The sequence below is a fragment of the Corvus brachyrhynchos genome, unplaced genomic scaffold (genome assembly GCF_000691975.1).
Source record: "Corvus brachyrhynchos isolate BGI_N302 unplaced genomic scaffold, ASM69197v1 scaffold103, whole genome shotgun sequence".
In the NCBI taxonomy this organism is placed as follows: domain Eukaryota; kingdom Metazoa; phylum Chordata; class Aves; order Passeriformes; family Corvidae; genus Corvus; species Corvus brachyrhynchos.
The window spans coordinates 2,878,362-2,899,778 of record NW_008237436.1 but is presented as its reverse complement, the minus strand read 5'-3'; the positions used below and the strand labels follow the sequence as shown (position 1 = coordinate 2,899,778).

Here is a 21,417-nt window from a genome sequence, read left to right as displayed (position 1 = left end):
TAATTTCTCGTACTGTTTGGATTATTTACATCTCAATTTTCATATTACTTGTTTTGATAGAAGTGTTACTGGCTAATTTTGTATATATAACCCTTTACTGGTAAGAAGTTATCAGCGAACATTTTAGAACTTTGTTCATTTTGTAATATGTAAGAAAAATATGATGGCCCAACAGATCCAAATAAGTTTACAAGTTTTTATATTTCTCTAAAAACTTGTAACAACCTTTCATTAACCAGGTTCCCCACAGCATTATAATACCAATTCAACTCAAAGCAAGTTAGTATATAAAATGCCTAGGTTAACTTATTATAAAATTTTCAAAGAAAATTACTTGTTTGTAGCTTTTCTTAAACATTCACTGTTGCACATTAACAGCATACACCAAAAATATACTGAAAACAAATGAGTTTCTAGGGACAATTGAAATTAAGATATACTTTTGAGGAATCTGTCTGAAAATAATAAACATCTACAACTGGTTTTGGGGGAGGGTGTTCCAACTTACCTTGCCCATCTGTAGGTTGCATTTCTTCAAGCTTGTGTCATAAGGAAATCATTAAATTGTGTTTTCCTTTTTTTTTTTTTTCCCTCTTCCTTTTTTTTCTTCCTCTTTTAGAGGGATATCAGTTAGGGAAAAGTAAAAGAAAAATACATCCCTGGCAGGAATCCTCAGTGGGATTTCAACTTCAAACCATCTCTAGCAGGGCACTTGAAAAATTTGTTACCTAATGGTGAAGTCCTGGGTTCCAAGAAAATTCCGAAAGGTCCATTAAGGCTTTTGAGCTCTATGTTCATGTCATACAACTTTTTTTCTTTTTTTTTTTTTTTTTTTTAGCAGCTCTTGAAACATTTTTTTGAGGGAAGGAATAACTAACAGTCCTTTCTTCCCTAGCCCTTGGTTTTACTGCAGTTCTCAGGAATAAAGTGGAATGTAGCATTAGGGTCTAGTGTCTTTGATGGCCTCATCATCTAATCATAGGTTTAACATTACTCATTTGCTGGCTCCAGGAATTCCTGCCATTAAGGGCCCTAGAGATGAAACTTTGCCTCAAATATTGATTGAAAGGAAGAGAGAGAAATTTAAGCTCTTTCTGTGATGCTCTTTCTTCAGACATCTCAGTAAAGCTATGTAACAAATGCAGCAAAAATCAATTTATTTTTATGACTACTATACATATTGGGTTTTATTTCAAAGTATTTTAAAAATAAGATTCGCTTTATACCTGGAATAACATGAAGAGCCTGATCATTTTAAGGCTTCAAACATTTACTTATTTTCTTCAGTGTTTGCTTGAAAGAACTATTTTTCTTCTACCTAATTACTTAGGGAAATTGCAAGCTTTTAGTTTTTCTACTCCATCTGATACTTCAGGGTTGTTTCCTTGTCTTCTAAATAAGGAAGATTTTGTCTCTGGATGTCCATTTATTAGTAAGTACTTCAAGAGCTAACGCTGTAGTGTTTGCTGGGGGAGTCATGGTAATTGTTTCTACAGGAACTGGTCAACAGGGGGCCGTAGTGGTGCAAATTGCAGTCTCCTCCCCTCACCTTCCTGACTCCTGGGGTATTTCTTCTGAACAGTTGCATCTCCACAGAATATTGTGGTTTATCCTATAGGTGTAAACGAACCAGTCTGTAGTTCCATTCATCTCCAGGGAAAATGTTGTTGTGTTTTTTTTTTTTTTTTTCCTATTTCCATTTTAAAACTGTCAAAAGAAAACATGAGGTAAATGCCATAAAAATACTAATACATAAGATGGCTAGAAGAAGAGAATGACAGGCAAATATCCTAATCTAGACTAATGTTATCAGAACTTGGAATTAGGATCGTAGGAGATGTTGTCCGCAGCAAATGAGGATAGCTCATCTCTATAAAAAGAAGAGATAGTGCTACCTGAGTTTTTCCATATGATAAATTGAGCAAAATGGACTGGAAAGACTATATAAGGTATATAGTTTGTGGGTTTTTAATAATCCCAGTGTAAATAGGGCTTTTCCTCCTAACATGGGTAAATCCTTCATATATTCAAATTGAATGACATTTTACAGATTATGTAGGGAAGTTTGAAATGTGTCACTCAAAAGATGGATGACGATAATAAAAACCTTTGAAAAGTAAAATTTTGTTTGCACAGAATAGAGTAACTTTAGACATTGAAAAGGAAAGGGAAATGCAAAGTTTGTTTTCCTTTCATTTGCTACAGCAAATTAGATGCTTTTATGCTTTTTATGTTGGAAATTCCATGTTAACTACTACAGATTAGCAAGGATGTCAGAGTTTTTTTTCTTATCTGAGCTCCTGAATAAAATCAACATTGCCAGCGGCTCACATCCAAGGTATGGTCTAAATTTACATGAAATATCACATTACAAATGTCTGAAGGTACATGTCATGGATAATTCAGTTCATATGGGCAGCCTTTTAGGCTCTGAGGGATATGCAATCAAGCCTTTCCCCCAAAGGAATTTGGAGTTTCTGTGAAAAATACATTTTAAGTTTTAAAGGAACTCCTGTATGAGTGGTACATCATTTGTAGGTTTGGGGAAGAACAAAAAGCACTACTCTGTGTTTTCAGAATCTTTCTTGTACTGTGACTTGTATTATATCTCTTTCCTAGTATCACTTACTGCACTAGATTAAAATTTGGGTTAATTTGAAGGCTTTGTTTTCTGTATTTCTTATATAAACCATAATCACACCTCCAAATACTTGAAAAAAATTTTTCTAGATAATTGATAATAAACATGTAATGATTTTCACTTTTCCTAAAATAGGCACTTCTATTTGGATTTAGGCTATTTTAACATAAAATTGATGAAGATGTGTTATGTTTGACAAGATCTGTGCTTGATTAGCTGGTCTTTGTTCCCTCAGCCTAGTTGAGCATGTCACAGCTGTGTTGCTATTGGAGTGGCAGATTTCTTCAATAAGCCATGAAGTTTAAAAAAAGTGCATCAACTTTTGCAGTGCAGTTCCTTCTTACATCAGATTTAGATTTCAATTACTTTTTTTCATATTCTTTTTTTCTTTTTTTTTTTCCCGCTAACCAAAACGCTACAATAGTTCCTAATTACTTCCAGATCTTTTGCAGATTCTTCTCTTTGGGGACACAGCTTCTGAAGAAATCGAGCAGTTGTGTCCCAAATGAGTTTTGTCTCATGCCACTTGTATTTTTCTGTATCTTGTCTATTAAGAAGAGAAATTTATTTTCTTAAAAAGAAAATAGTGTATTTTCATTTAAGATATCTTTCTACTCAATCTGTTTAAAAATATAATTATTATAAGGTTAAATGCCTCATTGTCCTAAGTGGCAGAAAAAAAATTGAAACAATGTCAAGAAATTAGTCCCACTCCAAGGAGAGGTGTAAAAACAAATGAACAAACAGAAAAATATCCCAAAGATGTTCCTGGCCAGTGTAAATTCAAAGGAAATCCGGCTGAGGAAATTTGGTGGTTGTTTTATCTCTGAGAATAGAGAAAGGCCCATAAACCAGGCACTGCAAGGATTTCAGTAGACACCAGCACATCTAAATGTACATTCTGCCTCAAAGTATGGGATAGCTCTTCAGAAACTGGCAATTGCTCAACACAGAAACCAAGCAGAAAAAAAATCTTTTTCTGGTCCCTACAGCTGACCAGAAGAAGCCCTGAAATGTGCAATTCATAAAATAGAAACACAGTCCACAATTCTTGGTACTAAACCTACTGTATTCAAGGCTTCCTATAGGAGTTTAAGGAGGAATTGTCCAGCTCTGCTGTGCAGAAACCTTTTTCTTTTCATTATAGATTTTCCTCTTTTGTAATACTTTTTATCCATTTAGTCTTGTTGCCCGTATTAGATCAACTTTAATTATACTTCTTGGTCTCCCTCCAGAAGTATTCCTAGAGTTCTCATAGTCTTTAATTTTTGTTAAATAAGTGATAGCCCTTTCAGAGTAACTGTGACAGCAGAACAGTTACAGAAGTGTTTGCTATTTGTCTTTTTTACATCAACTGCAATAGCAAAGGCCGAAGATAAGTTAAATAATGACTGCTTCCCTTAAGTCTAAGGAAAAAAATGAACCTGCAATTTAATCTACTTAGGAAATTAACTATGATATAACTTCAGTGATGAAATTAGAGTTGGCTATGCAAATTCCTATGAGGATATAATTTTTTAATCTTTCTTTTCCTTATCACAAAATGAGTTGGGTGTTTTACCTTTGCTTGTGTTTCCCCATTTGTCCTGTTGCATTATCCGCTGTCTCTGTTTTCATACTAGTGCAAATAGGAGACAATGCTGCATATAACATCACTGCAAAAGTCTGAATTAAAATTTGGTTTTATAGAGGAGAATGATGCAGAGAAACACACATGCAGACGTACAGAAACTCATTGTTTCAATAATCCTTTTTCCAGCATATCTTTAAAACATTTATTCTTACAAAGAGTTCTGCATCTGCTACTCTACTTCCATCCTGCAGCTTCTTCTCTTCTAACCCCACTTTTGTACCAGTGCTGATATTACAAGACTAACAACACGTGTGAGAACTGCTAAGCCATTTTTCCTCTGGTTTAGTGGGTTAAGCTGACTGAGGGCCTTGTTCAAAAGCCACCAGAGCTACTTGAAGAAAAGGACTCAGGATTGAAAAACTGGGAGCACAAAGGAGAAAAGAGAAAACACAACTCATGTTTTCATGGCAGCAAGATGTAAATTCAGATCTCTGCATCTAATGGAATCATACTCTTAGGCTACAGTTTTAGTGGTCAGTTTAGGCTTCTCTCTGGCCAAGATCACGCTTGCAGATGTATCATATTTTCTCCATGCCTAGCTCCATATTGCTGCTTGATCCCTTTCATCAATATATATAATGGTGGAAACAGTCACATCAAACCAAAAATTAACTAAGAGTAAAAAAGTTATTTTTAACTGATTATGCTTCTAGAGTAGCCATGAAACCAATATCTTACAGCAGGGGGCAGATCGGATGGCTGGGGCTCTAGGAAAGGCAGGTTGCCTCTGTGACAGTCAAGATACAAGAAAGGAATTTTGGCATTTGATGGGAGAAATTAGAGCAATAGCAAGAAGTTTAAATGAGCAAAAAAACACCACAGATTTTCGTGTGCTGGACAAGGCACTAGAAATGTGTATGAAATTGTCAGCAATGTCTCTCCAAAATGAGGCTTTGTATCTTCACACTTTACCACAGGCTCAAATTTAAGTTCAATAACCAAAATCTTTGTAGGTAAAGCTAGTACTTTCTAATAATAGTCTCATCCTATTTGGACTACATAAAGGTCCATTGAGAGAGAAGCAATATTTCTACTGTGTCCTTCCGCAGTATCAAATATGGTACAGCTTAAACACGTACTTAGGTTCTGATGTTGATTTTGGGCTCTTCATAATCCACCACATAGCCTATACACAAATAGCTTGTTATACACAGAGTAATTTCCAAAATGAGCTCTGGTACAAGCCACACGAGAAGCAGAAAAATTTTCCCTTTATATGGTTTTTTTTTTTTTCTCTAAAATTAGGTTGTTTGCTGGGGGAGGGTTTTTTGTGGTTTTTTTTTTGTTTTTCCCCACCTCAACTTTTCTCACCTTCTTTAAGGAATTCTGGTAAATTATCTGGAAAACTATTTTCCAAAAGATGATAGTTTTTCATTACCGTTTCTTTTTTTTTTTTTTTTTAATATACACTAAAGGGGTATCAGAGAATTTTCTTGCATTGTCCACGTGTAGAATGTCTTCCAGCCCAATCTGTCTTCATCTCTTGTTCATCTGCTTCTGATAATCTAACTTACAAATGGAAACCATTAGTATATTCTTTCCTACTTGTTGAGCAACTTTACTTTCTTCATCATTCTGCGAGGTGTCCTTACAGATTCCCATATATTCACCAAACTAATTCTGTGTTTTGCTTTTAGTAATAAGCAGGATGTTGGTTTTTTAATCTTATACCAGAGTTATCATGAAACTTCTGGTCCTTTCTCCTCCCTGTCCTTGTCAGAGTGTTTTTGTCAGAAAATGTTAAAGAATACACATCAGTGAGATGCTGATCCGAACAACTTCTGGATTCATGGCAAAACAGGCAGGATCAGAAAACTGTAAGAATCACCTTCCCCATATCTTAATGTGGTAAGGTATCTTCCCCTGACTTCTCTATAAAGCTGCCTACACAATTGAGAAGGATCTTCGATCAGAAGGAAATGCCTGAAAAGCCAGAGTCACTTGGTATTCCTTAAAGAGCTGAGAAAGGGTACAAAAGCTCATTACTGAGACCATCATTAATAGTAAATATACCATAGTTTTCAGGAGGTTCACTATAATGAAGATAATATGAGGAGTAGTTTTCTGTATATCCAAAGATTTTTTTTTTTTTTTTTTTTTTTTTTTTTTTTTTGGCACACTTCAAATTACTTAACTACCTCTAACATCAAAAAGTGGTTGAGTAAAAAGTGGATTGGCTTTTGGAATTAATAGCCATACATAGCATACATGTTGTTAATAATAATTTTAGCATCTCTTAAATGAAAAATTTTTCCAGTCAGGAAGTAAGCTCTAGAAGTTGTGGAGATATGTGTATCTTGTAGCACATATCTTCTGTCTGTATTAGAAGATATGCAGAATTTCTACAGGATGATGAAGGTTAATTTTGTATCATCTAAATTGGCCATTTCCCTAGTGTTGTTTAAATAATATAAATGTTTTTGCAATTGTAGATTTTTTTTTCTCTTTTCTTTCAAGATACCAATGAAATGTTCCTCTGGGAATGTTTGACTTCATTTTCAAGATAAATTGGGCAATTACCACAGGTGATCATAAGGGCAATGGGTCTGTATGTTTCCAAGAAAGTGAAAAATTAACTTACTATTTCAAGTCAAGAAAATAGAGGAAAAATGAGGCTGTAGTCTTGTGAAACTGAAATCTAAAGCTTTCTATTACCTTTGTTTTATTAAATTCATGTTCACATAAATAGTGTTTTGAAAGTCTCACATTCTTTTCCTTTCTGTGATTTGGCCAGAAGCCAGGAGTATTCAAATACTTGCAGATTTTCCTCCCAGGAGGATGTCGTCAGTCATTCTGCAACTTGCTTATTGTGGGAAATAACCACTTTTAAAATGGATGACCAATTACACAAGCCTAAAATTGAACCCAAATTTATTGGAATAGTAGACCAAAGATAGATTTTATTTATCCTCTATCAGCATATCATATGTGAGTGTGAGGGAAGTATACAGGCAGTGTTACTGGAATTCTGAGAACTGATTCTCATTCTAAACAATAATGCAAGATTTTAAGACTCCAATATCTTTCGGTAAATTCTTCTAGGACTGGTAGGGACAGTTCTATGACCTTAAAAACAGAATAATCATCTCAAAAATTTATGAGACTGTGTCAGTTTTCCTGTTTTTACCTGTTTTTAATGGACATGGTTTTTTGCCATAAAAAAACCACAAAACATTTCCTACATCTTGTAACATTTCTTTTGAATATTTCCTCCTAAATGAAGTAAAGCAAGCTATTGGTGATTTTTGGATATGAAGTTATTGTTGATTTTAGGAGGTAACTCCACAACATGGAGTTCAATCCCAAGCTAAATTAAGTGCATGTTGTGAATTGCAAACACATTTTTATAGTTTCCATTTCCTTCTCCAGATGAAAGCTAGCACCTGTTCAGCTCCATACAAGATTTTCCACCAAATATATTCTAGGGTCTAGAAAGAAGAAAGTTGATATAATAGAATTTCATCTGTCTCAATAAGTTTTAATTAAAATACAGTGATTAAAGAATTGAGGTGTCAACTGAGTTATCAGTGTCTTAGACTAGAAAATTCACTAATGTTCAGTACGAAAAACAAATAAACCTCAGATCAATTCAAGACATGGAGAAGTCCAATGAGGACACAATTTATTGTTAGTAGCACCTGTAGTTCAAGGAGAAGTGTAGGATGATTACTTCACCAGGTATCTCTCCATTCAGTAACTGCACTTCTTTGAGAAACTTGAAATTTATGACACAAATTTAGACTTCCTTGCAGAAAGTGGAAAGGGTGAGAGAACTCTGAGAATCACCGTTTAAGATATTTTCTAGACATCATGAATAAAAATTTAAAAATTGTAAGCAAAAGATTATTTGGAAAGAAGTATAATATAAACTAAAAGAAGTTCTTAACATGCCAAGCTTAGTTGTTCCTTTTACACCCCTCCACTACTTTTTTCCAGTGTGAATTTTCTGTTAGCAATTTAAGATGTTGCTAAATTTATTCATAAATTGTGTCTGGACTGTTTTTTCCTTTTTTTTTTTTTTTAATGTGTACTGGAGATTGGAGAATTTTAAAGAAATAGAACTAGGAAAATACACTCAAAAGTAAAAATTGTAATGATATCAGAGAATAAATGAATGTACTTCATGATAAGAAAAACAACTGAATTTCAAGTAATATCTGTACTGTGTTTTGGTTCATTATTTAGTATTTTTAGCCTTTTACTTTCATCTTGATGTTATTCATCTCCTGTCCTCTGCACGAAGAGTTTTGTAACAGGTTTCAGTCTGAACCTTCTTCAAGGAAATAGTACTGATGCATTCTTTATGCAGTGACACTTTTCAAGAGATGACAGAATAGATGAGGAGGAGAAGTTAAGTGGGTATAGGAAGGTGGCAATTTCCATTATTGTAATAATTTAGTACATTTTTTATTAATAGAATTTAGTAGAATTTTGCATAATATAAATTATTTACAAAAAAACCATGCTGGAAGTAATTGAACTGAATGTCTAAAGTTATAATGTTTAGTGATTATGTATGAAGACAGTTTTTTTATTTGTTTCAGCATGAATAAAGTTAAAAACTAAATTTTGATTCTGTTTTTAGTACAAAGAAGTGATGTCATCATTCTTGAGCACTGTGTTGGACAGTCTCTAAACATGCCTCTATCTCTGAGTCTTCTACACCCCACCTTGTTCTGAGTCATCCCCACTGCCCTACCAAGCAGGAGCCCCAAAGAAAGATCAATGCATTCTTGTATAGAAATAGTTGTCTCATACATGATATTGTCAAAGGCTTCCATTACTTCAGCATGTAATTGGCACCAGCATTTTTGAGGCATGGAAAAGGCTTCAAGCTCTTGCTCTAAGGCTCAGAAGATTCACGATAAGAACTATACCAAAACCACACAAGATGTAGCCTAGTCATTCAAGCACTTAGCTGCTAATAACCAAATGACTGTGCTGTGATTCCACTCGGCTGTAGCATAAATCTTCCAACTACTGTCACTGTATCCATTTCATTTGGTGTTTATCTTTCCACTTCTTGCATCTGGGGGTTGAGAATGATTTCTTTGGAATTCAAGATGCTATAAACAAAATTGCTCCACATCTTAATCTAGTTCTTGAAGTACATGCAATGATATGAATGGCCATTGCAAAGGTAACTAATGCTGGCATTGCAGAGCATTTTCAATCTATTGTTTGCATCTTTTAAAAATAAAGTGGAAAAAAGAAAACCAGGTACCTCTTCACAATTACAGGTCATCTCTCAGGATCATGAATCTGTTACATTAAATTATGCCTAAAAGTGAGAGGAAATTGTGGCAGTAATAATTATTCCCTTAGTTGTGAATTAATGGAGGGTTGAGAGTCTTTAGTAAATCTTGTAGTAGCTACTTTGTAGTGAAACAATACATGAACCATGAATCCTGGTTTCTTTCTGCTTCTGCATCATGTTTTTCACTAGTTTTGGGTAGATAGTTGGGAAAGTTTCAAACGTTATTGTCATTAATAATTACTTCAGATAAATTGATGAGATTTTCCACCTATGGAGATATAAGAAGAGATTTTTTCACTTCCATATACATATCTTAATGGCTTGTTATGCACTTTAAGATATCTCACATAAAATCCAGTCAGCCATTTTGGATCTTCTGCAGAATCTGAGACATTTGCACTGGGCAGGACGATCTGACAAAATACTTGCAGGAATCTCTTGGGCTCTTGCAGACACAGGTAGACCCTCTGTTTCTTTTTAAAAATTAATTAGCATGCTTTCTTCTACCTGTCTTAGGAAGCCTTTTTTCCTTTCTCCTCTCTCTTTTCAACTTCCTTCCTGATTTGTAGTCATGCCAGTTCTGCTTTCCTGACTGCAAAGTCATAGCAGCTGTGGTGCAGAAAAGCATCTCAAAAGAAAAAGCTAATAGTGGTTTTTATAGAGTATGGTAAAAGGCTCTGATAAGAAATAAAAAATGCTACACTTTGAACACTATCTCTGACCCAGACTTTTGTTTCTTAAAGTGTCTCAAGGGGCCTGTGTTTAGGTAATAGAATTCTTGCATTCTTAGTTTCTCAGAGTGATATTCTACTCTACACACGTAATTTAACTGCTTCCAAGAGTAATATCATTGGCTTCAGTTACTGGATTTGAAAAATAACAAAATCAACAGCACTGAAGAAAGGACCTGTTACAATGGTTTTGTAGTTTACCAGCTAGAGGCTTGAGTGCTGATACTCTGTCTTCCCTAACCAGGAGTTACCTGCTCAGCAATGGGTCAAGAGTATGTTCATTATTTGGGTATTTTAGTAGCTTGCCTTTTATAAAACAATCATGACTACAAGATTGTTGTTGTTGGAATTTTTTTAAGATGCATGACTTGGTAAAATTTGTGAATTTTCATGTAATCAGTAAGAAGCACTTTGCTGATTAGTGACTAGATTTCACAGCTACTCTTTGAGAAAATTGCCTTATCTATGCCAAGCCATCTTATTTTTGCCCATATTAGGAAACAAGCATTGGGAATTTCTGCCGGACTTTTTACTCTTTGGGAAAAATTAAATGTAAATTGAATAGTCCTTTAACTGTAACCCTCTACCCATTAATAACATGAAGTCTCAAGCTAGGAAATCTCTCTGTGAACTGTAATCCAGCTAATGTATTTTGATTTGTTTTTCATTATAATGCAGAGGAAATGTTTATTGCTCTTAAAGAAAAGTTTTAAGGAATTATTGCAAAAGAAAGTAATCTTTATTTGTTTGAGAGAGATCTCCACCTTTTTCATCTCAGGAATCTGAAATCTTTTGGTGTGATAGAGGTAGTGGGTTGTATGACAAAAGCTGTTTGTGATGCATCGAGAAACTTCTCTTTAACTTAGTGGTATATGAAGTAAAAGCCTGTTATAATTTAATATCAATTATGTGGTTTAAATCTGTCTGAAGTTCCATCTTGGAAATCCATGGTAACTGTAAAAGAATTTAAAAACTAATAGTTTGTTATCATAGGCTGCTTTTGTTTTCACTTATAATTGGAAAGAAGCAAAAATTGAATTCCAGGAGGGATGGATGTTACAGGGATTATTGCCTGTCCTATATAATAAAATGTACAAGGTGTAGCAGTGAAGCAACCTGAAGAAGGTACTTTGTAGCACTAATGTTCATTGGGCAACTGCATGAACTGGAGAAACATGATGTGTTTCCATATTCTCTAGACAAGGAAACTAAAGTTTGCTTAGGGGTGAAACAGAAGACATGACCACCTAAAATTTATTTGAAAATCTGAATGAATTACAGTTTTTACATGATCAGGTCATTCTTCATTGGGGGGGTTGGGGAGAATTAAGAAATTCTTCCTAAATTCAATCTCCTAAGGAAGTCATCAGGGTCAACTTCAAAAATGTGGTTTAAAATCCTTAGGTTTTGATCATGTTATATTTTATCTTCTTAGGAATGGCAAAATTCTATTCAGAAGAATGCAGGACTTGCATTTATTGAGCTCATCAATGAAGGAAGGTAATGAATTTTAAAGCTTTTGAACAAGTAGTCATTTTGCATTTATTCCACTGGGTGATAATACTTCCTCACCATCTGTTCCAAAAAGATTGTGAAAAGGCCATGTTAATTAAAAGATTTATTTTATAGATACTTTATGTAGTAAATATTTAATTTTTAAGTGTGTAAATTTTGAAAATTTTGTTTATTGACAGAAGGAAATAGAATTCCCTTGAATTGTATATAAGTTTAGGGTTATTTGAGAATTGAACCACCATTCTCCAGAGCAGCAAGGTTGTTTTACCCAGACAGTCCAGGGAGCTCAATCTGTAAAACCATCTGCCGCTCCATCTGTTTTAGGAGCACAGCATTCATTTTACAGACATACTTCTCTATACGATAATTTCATGATTATTTTATCTAGAATTTCCAGTCCAATTTGAGTCCTGTAAACCATACGCAACATTATATGAGCTTCCTTGATTTTGAAATTTTTTATGAAATATATTATCAGTCCTCAAGTAATTTTAGTTCTATATGTTCTACTCTCCACATCGTTTGTCAGTACTTCCCGCCAGCAAGCTGAGAAGCAAAGGGAGACTCTTTGGCCCTTCTGGTAGTGGAGTACCCAAGACAAATAAAACCACTTGTGCAATGTGTCTGATTTGTATTGGCCAATACATTAAATCCATTTGAATCTACACATTTTTTTATGTGCAGCTAAAAAAAAAATAAATAGCAATACACCTGTTGAAGAGATGCTGTCATTTTATGTGTGATTTCTGTTTTTTGCGAATGATGTCTCATTAGCAAAGTGAAGTATCAAATCTTCTCTTTATTGTAGGATATATTTTGTCTAGCTGATATTTCAGTGGTTAAATCATGCATTTATTTGAAATGAAATTTAGAAAATATCAGAGTATAGAAATATAGGAATATGAATATCAAAAACACAGGAGCCTGTAATTACCCAGCATTTGGCTGGTGTAAATTCTCCTGGATTCCCTGTGCACACTGAGTTTATAGTGCCATATAGCAGTAGGAAACTTAACTCCCTCCGTTGGAAATTCTTCTTGCTATAAAGTGCAAATATGAGTTTTTACACCGCAATTGGGCTTACCTGAGTGGGTCATGCACATTGTACAACAAATCTTACCTGGCAACAGACTGAATAATTATAGTAAGCTTATGTTCTTGGATAGTAATATGCAATACCACTTGGACCTTTTTTTTCATTTTCTCAGCCAGGATGTTGAGGTCAGATATTACTGAATGCTCACTATTGATAGAATGACCATTCTGAATGAATCCTATACATGCGTATTTTTATTGGTCAGGTATTAAGATACCAGTGAACCTTTTAATCCCCTCTAACAATGACTTTTCAAAAACAAGTAGCATTTAAGAACCGCTCCTTAAATCCAGGCAAAGGAATGTCTAATCAAACTGCCCTTGGACACATGTTCCTCCCTATGCTTTTCTCAGAAAGATGTTTTAGTATAAGTGTGTGTGCGTTACTGGAATGCTCTTCTTTGCAATCAGCCTGTTTGTTTTTAATTTACCCTTTTGGGGACAAAGATAACAATCCTTTAACTGAAAATTGTTATAAATATTTATTCTGCTTAATAGCTAAACTTGTGAATGCAATTCATCAATCATAGCTAGAGAATGCAATTGTGCAGTTGTCAACAATTAACAGGACATAAACAGTTGATGAATGTGCAACTGAATTAAAGTGCTCCCTAGGATAACCTGGAATTATAAACTGGATCATTTAAAGGAATCTAACAAAGGATCTTTATAATTAAAACAAAGCAGGGTTAATGGGATGTAAAATTGCATATAATCACTGTGCAATAATGATTGAATTTTAAATTATTAAAAGCAAAATGAAGACTAAGATGATTTTGAAGGACTTTCTGGGTAAGATTTTGAGAGACCTGAGTTAATAAATCAAAAGTTTTGAGAAAGATTCTTCTTTTGAATATGTATGAAAATGTGTAGATGTAATGCAGAGGATCATGGTTTTAATATATTCAATTAGACATTTATATTTTAATATATGGATGCTATAAGGTGATTTTCTGAGTACCTAACTCTTGTTATTTCTCCTTGAAATAATTCAAATGCCTTTTGGATCTTTGAATGTATTAGAAATGTTCTTAAATAAAATATTTCAGATTAGTTGTAGTTTAAACAATTACATTTGTATTCCTGATACTTTAACAAACTTCATTTGCATTTTAACTTTGTTGATATACTGTGTTTCTAGGGTTTTTTGGTATAGATAATGTTTTTTTTGGAAGATCTGAAAAACACACAGTTTTGGAATTCAATATAGGAACACTGATACAACTTCCTAAAAATAGGACTGTTGTTAACAGCCTTTAGTGTAACAAGAGATCTGACTATAGATTTAAATTAATTCTTTCAAGATATGTAATACACCTGAAAGATTTAGTGACATCCTGGTTATGATCTTGAACTTCATGCTTCTATTTAATCAGTCTCCTGCTATGAATGTGTGATGTTGAGGGTATCACACATGTCAAGAGCTTCAATGACAGCAGCTTAATTAGGATTTCAGATTTACGTTGGGGTATACACATAAGCAGGCTTCATAATTTTAAAGCTGGATGCATCTGCAATGTTGGCTGTGAAAGGAGACATGAAAAGACTTCTTTAGGAATGATATGTGAGGGAGACTACAGCCCACATTTAAGTGGAGTAGTGATGGATGAGGTCGAAAGAAAAGGCTGCTCACTGACAAAAGCAAGAAATAAGAGCACCCACCTCAAGTAAATATATATACAAATGCATACATCTTGGGCAACTAGGAGTAGAAATTACTCCACATGTGATCACAAAACTATGACGTCATTGGAATGAATGAATAAGATTTGGTGGGACAGCCTGCGGTGCATGACAGAAGTGCTGCAATAGACAATTTCCTTGGAAAAGATAGCCAGAGAAAGCAAGGAGGGAGTGTTGCCTTCTCTCTGAAGAAGAAGTTCAGATTTTTGGAGTTCTTCAGTGGGATGGAAGATAATCTGGTTGATAACTTGCAGGACAGGAGAGGAGAGTCCAGAGGAGAGTCATGGTGAGAGTTTGTTACAGACCACTCATTCAGAGTGAGGGAAAGGAAGAAGCATTCTTTAAACACCTTGAAGAAGTATCTGGATCACAAACCCTAGTTCCCCATGGGGATCTTTAATCTTCCTGATGACCTCTGGAGAGCGCTGGGGATGACTTCTTGATACAGGAGGAGACAGCTAAGAGCGACACACAGCTGGATCTGCTATTTACCAGGAAGCAAAAATTATTATTGAATGTGATTAATTAATGGCACCTTTGGCTGTAGTTGCCATGAAATAGTGGTGTTCAAGGCCCTGAGGGAAGTGAGGATTGAGAGCAGAAGAATAGAGATTCCATGAGTGCAAATTTTAGCCTATTCAGGAAACTGGTCAGTAGGATCCCATGGGAGGCAAACGTGTGTGTCAAAGTAGCTCTCAAAGGTGTCAGGCTTTTAAGTACAGTATTATCCAAGCGCAGGAACAGGCCAGAAAAAGATATTATTGTAGAGCTCTGATGCTAAAAGAGAGTACACAGGAGGAGGAACTAGAAGCTGGCTAGTAAGGAGGAATTTAGAAGCATTGCATGAGCATGTAAGGGATATTTTCAGGAAGGCCAGTGGCCAGCTGGAAATGAAACTTGGAAGGGATATCAAGGACAACAAGAGCTTCATTAGTAGGCTGACTGAGGGAAATGTCTTGTTGCTGAATGAGGTGGATGATTTAGTCACATATATGACTGAGATGCTCAATTCCTTATTTGCCTCAGTCTTCACTAAGGTTTATCAAGGCTCTCTCTTAAGTGAAAGGGTTTAAGGAGGACATCTAATAAGGATAAGGTTTGAGTCAAGAATTCCTTGAGATGACTTGTCCCGTACAAGCCCATGATACCTGATGGGGTACATCTGATGGTTGTGAAAGTCCTTCCGAGGCTAATCACTGATCCAAGAAGTTAAGGAAATTGGGGCAGGTCTTAGGTTCCCAGAGAAAGGCATATGTTACACCTATCTTTAAAGCAGTCCTCAAAATTCAGGGAAAAGCTTGTCATTTTTTCTTCTGTCCCTTGGAAAACCATGTAGCAATCCCTTTGAAACACGTTCTGGCTGCTTGAAAGAGAAGGTGATTGATAACAGTCTACATGGATTTACGAAAGCTAAACCATCCATTGCCAACCTGTTTGCTTTCTATGATAAAAATGATAATCAGATTTATGGTCATAGGAGTAGCAATGAACATCATTTATCTTGATACCGGAAAGGTCCCACAATACTTGTGCATCAGAGTTAGAACTCTACATTCTGAATGGATGGACAGCTAAATAGGTAAAAAGCTTACTACTTAAATGGGGTCCAGGGTTTGTGGTTAATTGGTTGTACCTTAGCTTGATGTTTTTGACAAGCAGAGTATCACAGGGATCTATCCTGCCTAAGAGATGGATTTTAGGTCATGATCTATAAGTCTTTCAGAGCTTGATTACTATCCTCATCATCCATTTCCATCCCCCTTTATGCTTTCACAACACTCACCTCTTTAGAGATGATCTTGTTCCTTTCATTTAAATATTTTCCTTTATTTTTTACATAATTTCTTCATTTTAATTAGGAGTAGTCTAATTATAATATAAATTTAAGGCAAGATGAGACTATATTTAATCTCAGATTTAAAATTTTAAACTTTGCTTCTGTAATTCCATCTCTGTACCTAAATGTGCTTTCTGCCTTTAGCCATGAAAATATATATTTTAGCGTCTCCACCTACCTGGATCTCTGAGCATATTTAAAATTCACAGGAAGCCATTTCCTTTTAAACCTTGTTTTGTTGAAATATTTTGAAAAAATAACAATGTTTAAATAGTCTGGAAATTAGTGTTTCTTTAAATTTGGATGAATTGCTGATTCAATCCTGAAAGGAGGCTCATAAAGGCTTATATTCTTTCCTTGTTACCTCAACTGGGATTGTGGGGTAACTTCATCAAATTTTCTTTTGGACATCCCCTGTTGCAGTTTGGCAGTTCTAATGTGTTTGGTTTGTGGTAAATTATTTCACAGCCATTATTCACTGTCTGCAATACTTAAATGTTCAGGCATGTGTTAAAAGTTATATCTATAGTGCCACTTGCCACATTTGATTTATGATGTGCATCTGCAGTTGGGTCTCTAAATAGCTCTCAAAGAACTGATTTAGTAGTAGGGTCCAAAATAAATACTGTTCTTTGTTTCTGTTTTGATAATGATCTGGATTACAGGACAGAATGAGGACCTCACCTGAATCATCCAAGATTGCAAAATATTTGGTCTTCAGACTATATGGAGCTCAGGGCTACCAGAACAACTTGCAAAGGATTCTGGTCTGATGTGCAAAATCCAATATACGCAAATACAGTCAGAAAATAACACTGGAGAAGCAGTAGCAGTGAGAAACCATAAATAAATAAGAAAAATGATGTTTGATTATTCTGTCTTTGACAGATATAACCAAATTCCAGTGCTTTATTGTCACCCTCACCAAGTGTAACTTTTGATTGGAGGAATCCTTTATTAACTGTGTGTGGGCATTTTATGGAAATTTATCCTAGATAAATCTAATATCGTCTTCCTTTAGTAGAGGATTCCTGTCACAGATACTTCTGTAAAAGTGAGCACTGAATGTCTGTATTTCTACTCCAGCCATATATGAGCTTGGGTCTCTTGTTTACATGTGCTTCTTCATAATCTTGTCGCCCTTACTATAGCCATCCTTGTCCTACCTCCAGAGTAGTAGTTTGTGTTAGACAAAGCATACATTGTTATGGTAACCATCTGTGTATTTGTGGGGTCAGTACACCTACGGTTCTTAGGATCTGTTATAGGTTTTGGGGTATCCTTTCCCCTAGCATTGCCTGATCAGGTCATATCTCAAAGCAGATGCTGATTCTGAGATAAAAGCCATCAGTTATAACTGCTGGGCAAGGATGTTTACTATCCAGTAAACACTATTTCAAAGAGACAGATTCCTCTTGATTTAGAAAATTCCTCTGCAAAATAGAAAATCTTTATGGGGAGTGGAACAGATTCTTTGTAGTCAACTCTGAGTTTCATTGAATCTGTTACACCTTCTTTGACATTTCTGAAACATTAATAGTTACCTTTCATGAAATTTATCTTGTCAATGTCCTTATGTTGTAGATCCATAGCCAGTGTTTGCATGCTATAATTTCAAACTTTTCTCTCCCATCATTCCTCTCTTGCAAGAAATGAGACCTCCGTGTTAGACATTACTTTCCGAAATGTATAGGAATTTACTTTCAAAGTATTCATAGCAGTACTGCATCTTGTGGAACTTCAAACTCTTCAAGTTATACTAGTTTATGAATCCTATTACAGATATCAGGTGCAATGATAGGTTTCATTTCTTATGAATGCCATTAAGAGTAATAATTTTCAAACCAACTGTTTGATGTGGCACATTTCCAGGCTGGGTTTTTTGTTTTTGTTTGTTTGGTTTTTTTTTTAAATTAAGCTATGGGCATATGATGAAAGTAAGTCAGAGAAACATCTGTTTCCCTGGACATGAGAGTTGGCAGAATTTCAGGAATGAGTAGAGGAAGCAAGATCTTAGCTAAATTATAACAAATGTTCATTTGGTAATCTATTTTGAAAATTACTATTTGGGAATGATCAGGGTTTTTAGTTTATTTCCAATGAAGGAATGACTGGGCAACGTAAGCTCAATCATTTTATCTAGCAGTGTAAAAACAATGAGCCCCTTCTCTCTGTGTGAGATTATTGCTAGGAACAACTGACTGCAGGGCAGCAAAGCCCAGTTAGCATAGCTAGTGAGATAAGAATTTTCATCCTTCAGTTCTAATAGGTGTACAGATTCACATCTAGATGTGTTGCAAGCATTTTGTGGTTTTTTACAGGTTTCCAATACAGTCTGTGTATAGTCTTATCACCATCTCTTTTTCCAAAACTAAAAAACTTCTTCCAGGCACTGGCTATTTATCTGAATGACTTCGTGGAATGTGGTACTCCACAATCCAGCCTTTTTAAACTCCATTATCTGTAAAACAGGGGTTTCTGATTGGTTACACATACTTTTTCACAAACGTGTAAGCACTCTGGAATTCTAAAGTAACTTTGCTGAGGACAGAATTCTGGAAAGCTAGCTACATGGATTTAAAATAACTTCTTACCTACTCCCAAACAATATTTACAAATAACTCATATTTATGAATAGTCATGTCCTGAACTTGCTCTCAATCTTGTCTTGCTCGTAAGTCTGAGATTCTTCCATTTTTAGCTTAAGGAGACCCCACCATTTATTCCTACAGATACTTAAGCCCTGTCATGCTTATTATGAAGTACCAGTTTATTTTAATTAGAGTTTTTTCCATATCTTCAGCTGAAAACTCCACAAAGCTAATTTCTCTGTAGAAGGATTTGAGGCACAAGTGATTTCAGACTGCTTTGTTGGTGGATTCCTTATTGAAAGTCTTTTGATTCAGTCTAAAACCAAGTCAAAGCTGTTTCCAAGTAAAGAAACTTAATCTGTGGTTTGTAAATTTGTGGACATTAATATAAATCAAGCTTGTCTGGGTGAAGAGAAACTGTAAGTTACCAAGTCACGTTTAATCTCTACCTTATGCGGTAAGGATTGGCACACAGAGAGGAGATAAGATTTTTTGCTGGTTATCAGTTCTTGATTGAGATCAGCTCATCTGGCAAGCACAGATGTCTTCAATACTGGTAGGAGTTTCAGTGGTGCAACTGAAGAACACAGGATAAAGCCAAACATTTTTCAAGGTCAATTCTTAAACTTTTTTTTAACTCAGGACTTTTGTTTTTGTAAATCGTGAATTACTGCGAGTGAGTATAAAAAGTACAGCAAGCCTGTGGTGAAACTTCTCATAAAACTCCTTAGCGCTTTAGAAGTACTACTTATGTAGAAATTTATAAGTATGACCAGAAGGCCTGATTCCTCACTGTCTCAACATTAATGTAGCTACTAGGTCTGTTGAGGGTGGTGCTTGCTAAGACAGGATGAGGTTTACAAGAGTGAATGAGAACAGTGGCTCTAACTCAGTCACAGTGATAAGGATATCTCACTAAAGAACACGTTTTATTTCCAAAGGAGAATAAAAATTGTACAGCTCTCGAATTTTAGGTCATCCCTTTGTATAGCAAGTATACATGCATTCTTGTGCCTCAAGCTCCTTCTTGCTGGGATTGGTCACTCCAGTACAGGACGATGGTCAGGGAAAGATAGAGGATAGACTTTTCCCCAAAAAGGGAATGCTCTGTAAAAAACTGTGGATGGGAAACCTGGTTGGATAGATGACAGAAATATCAATCAGGATATATTGGGTGGGTTTCAAACCTGCATTAATATAAATGTTATACAATGTAATGTACTACATAAATATTTTATAATGTTACAGTATATGGAATTCATATTCTTGAAAATATATGCTAATGGCTGGGTCTTTTGGAAATATCTGAGGAAGTAAAAGACAAATCTATCACTGAAATTTTCGTGTGCAAAATCATAGAACATAGTGCTAAGAAAAAGGGAAACACCATTTTAGAATTGCATCAGAAAGAGTTTCCATTGAAATAAGGCAGCAATTATGTTACAATGTAAATAGTAACTAGAATTTGTCTAGAATATAGTTTTGGATATGCACTTGTAGAAAAGGTAAAATCTAGCTATGATATTAGTAAAACTTCTCTTATCAATTGTTTTGCCACACAAGAAAAGTCAGAGAGACGGTTTACTTAGCATAATAAATAGGGATACATGGAATATCAGGAGATTGTCAGAAGGAAGAATTGTGTAAACCTAAGGGCAAGGTTTGTGTAAAATGAGACCGTAAAGACTGCTGAAGAATACATTTGGATTGGAAAGTAAAAGAGTTTTAAGCTTCAGAGAACCTTCCAAAGCTGTGTGGGAGGCAAGAAACTCAATCACATTTTCATACACTGAAGACCCATTTCACGAAGTAGATTTCATGAAAATGCCTTTCATAAACTTATGAAAGATTTGAAAGATTTTGAATGACGTAGCTGCCTTTGCAATGAAGGAGGGAGTTTGCTGACCTAGAGATCCTTGTTCTTTTCTCTTACTTGTAGCGTGTGAAGGGAGATTTTTAATTTTTTTTAAAATATATGTTGGAAGCCTTTGATACTACTGAGGGTAAGTTTTCTCCTGATTTGGGATTCTTTCTGAATAATTTCTTTTTTTTTTCTTTGAGAATCCAAAAGAAGTTGTAGACACTTTTTCTCAAGCCAAAAAGTTGGAGGTTTCTTTTTTTATTTAATCTTATGCCATGCATGTGATTGAATTAATCAGGATTTAGATAAATTGGTTAGTATTCAAAGGATGACAACATTATCACGCTTTTTCATCAGGTATAAATCAGTTAAGACAGTACACTGAGTAATGCTGTGTCTATATGAATCTGAGATTCAATCAGAGTTAGCTGGCTATGATATAATCCAGTAAACAGTTTTGCTATCTTTTACTTAGTAGGAATGTAGTTTGAGAATACATGGTAGCTTTCAGTTAGAACTAAAAATCAATACCAAAAATTATTTTTTAATAGGGCTTTTAAAAATCAAGAAATA

At 35.0% G+C, this 21,417-nt stretch overlaps 1 protein-coding gene across 9 annotated transcripts in view; it reads left to right on the top strand.

The window, feature by feature from the left end:
• The window catches only part of NBEA (neurobeachin), a 388,857-nt gene that overhangs the window by 140,762 nt on the left and 226,678 nt on the right, over positions 1-21,417 (top strand). For all 9 annotated transcript variants that reach the window (XM_017731325.1, XM_017731319.1, XM_017731324.1 and 6 more), the window contains one exon: positions 11,698-11,762. In XM_017731325.1, the coding sequence (XP_017586814.1) occupies positions 11,698-11,762 (65 nt within the window). The remainder of the gene's footprint in view (positions 1-11,697; positions 11,763-21,417) is intronic.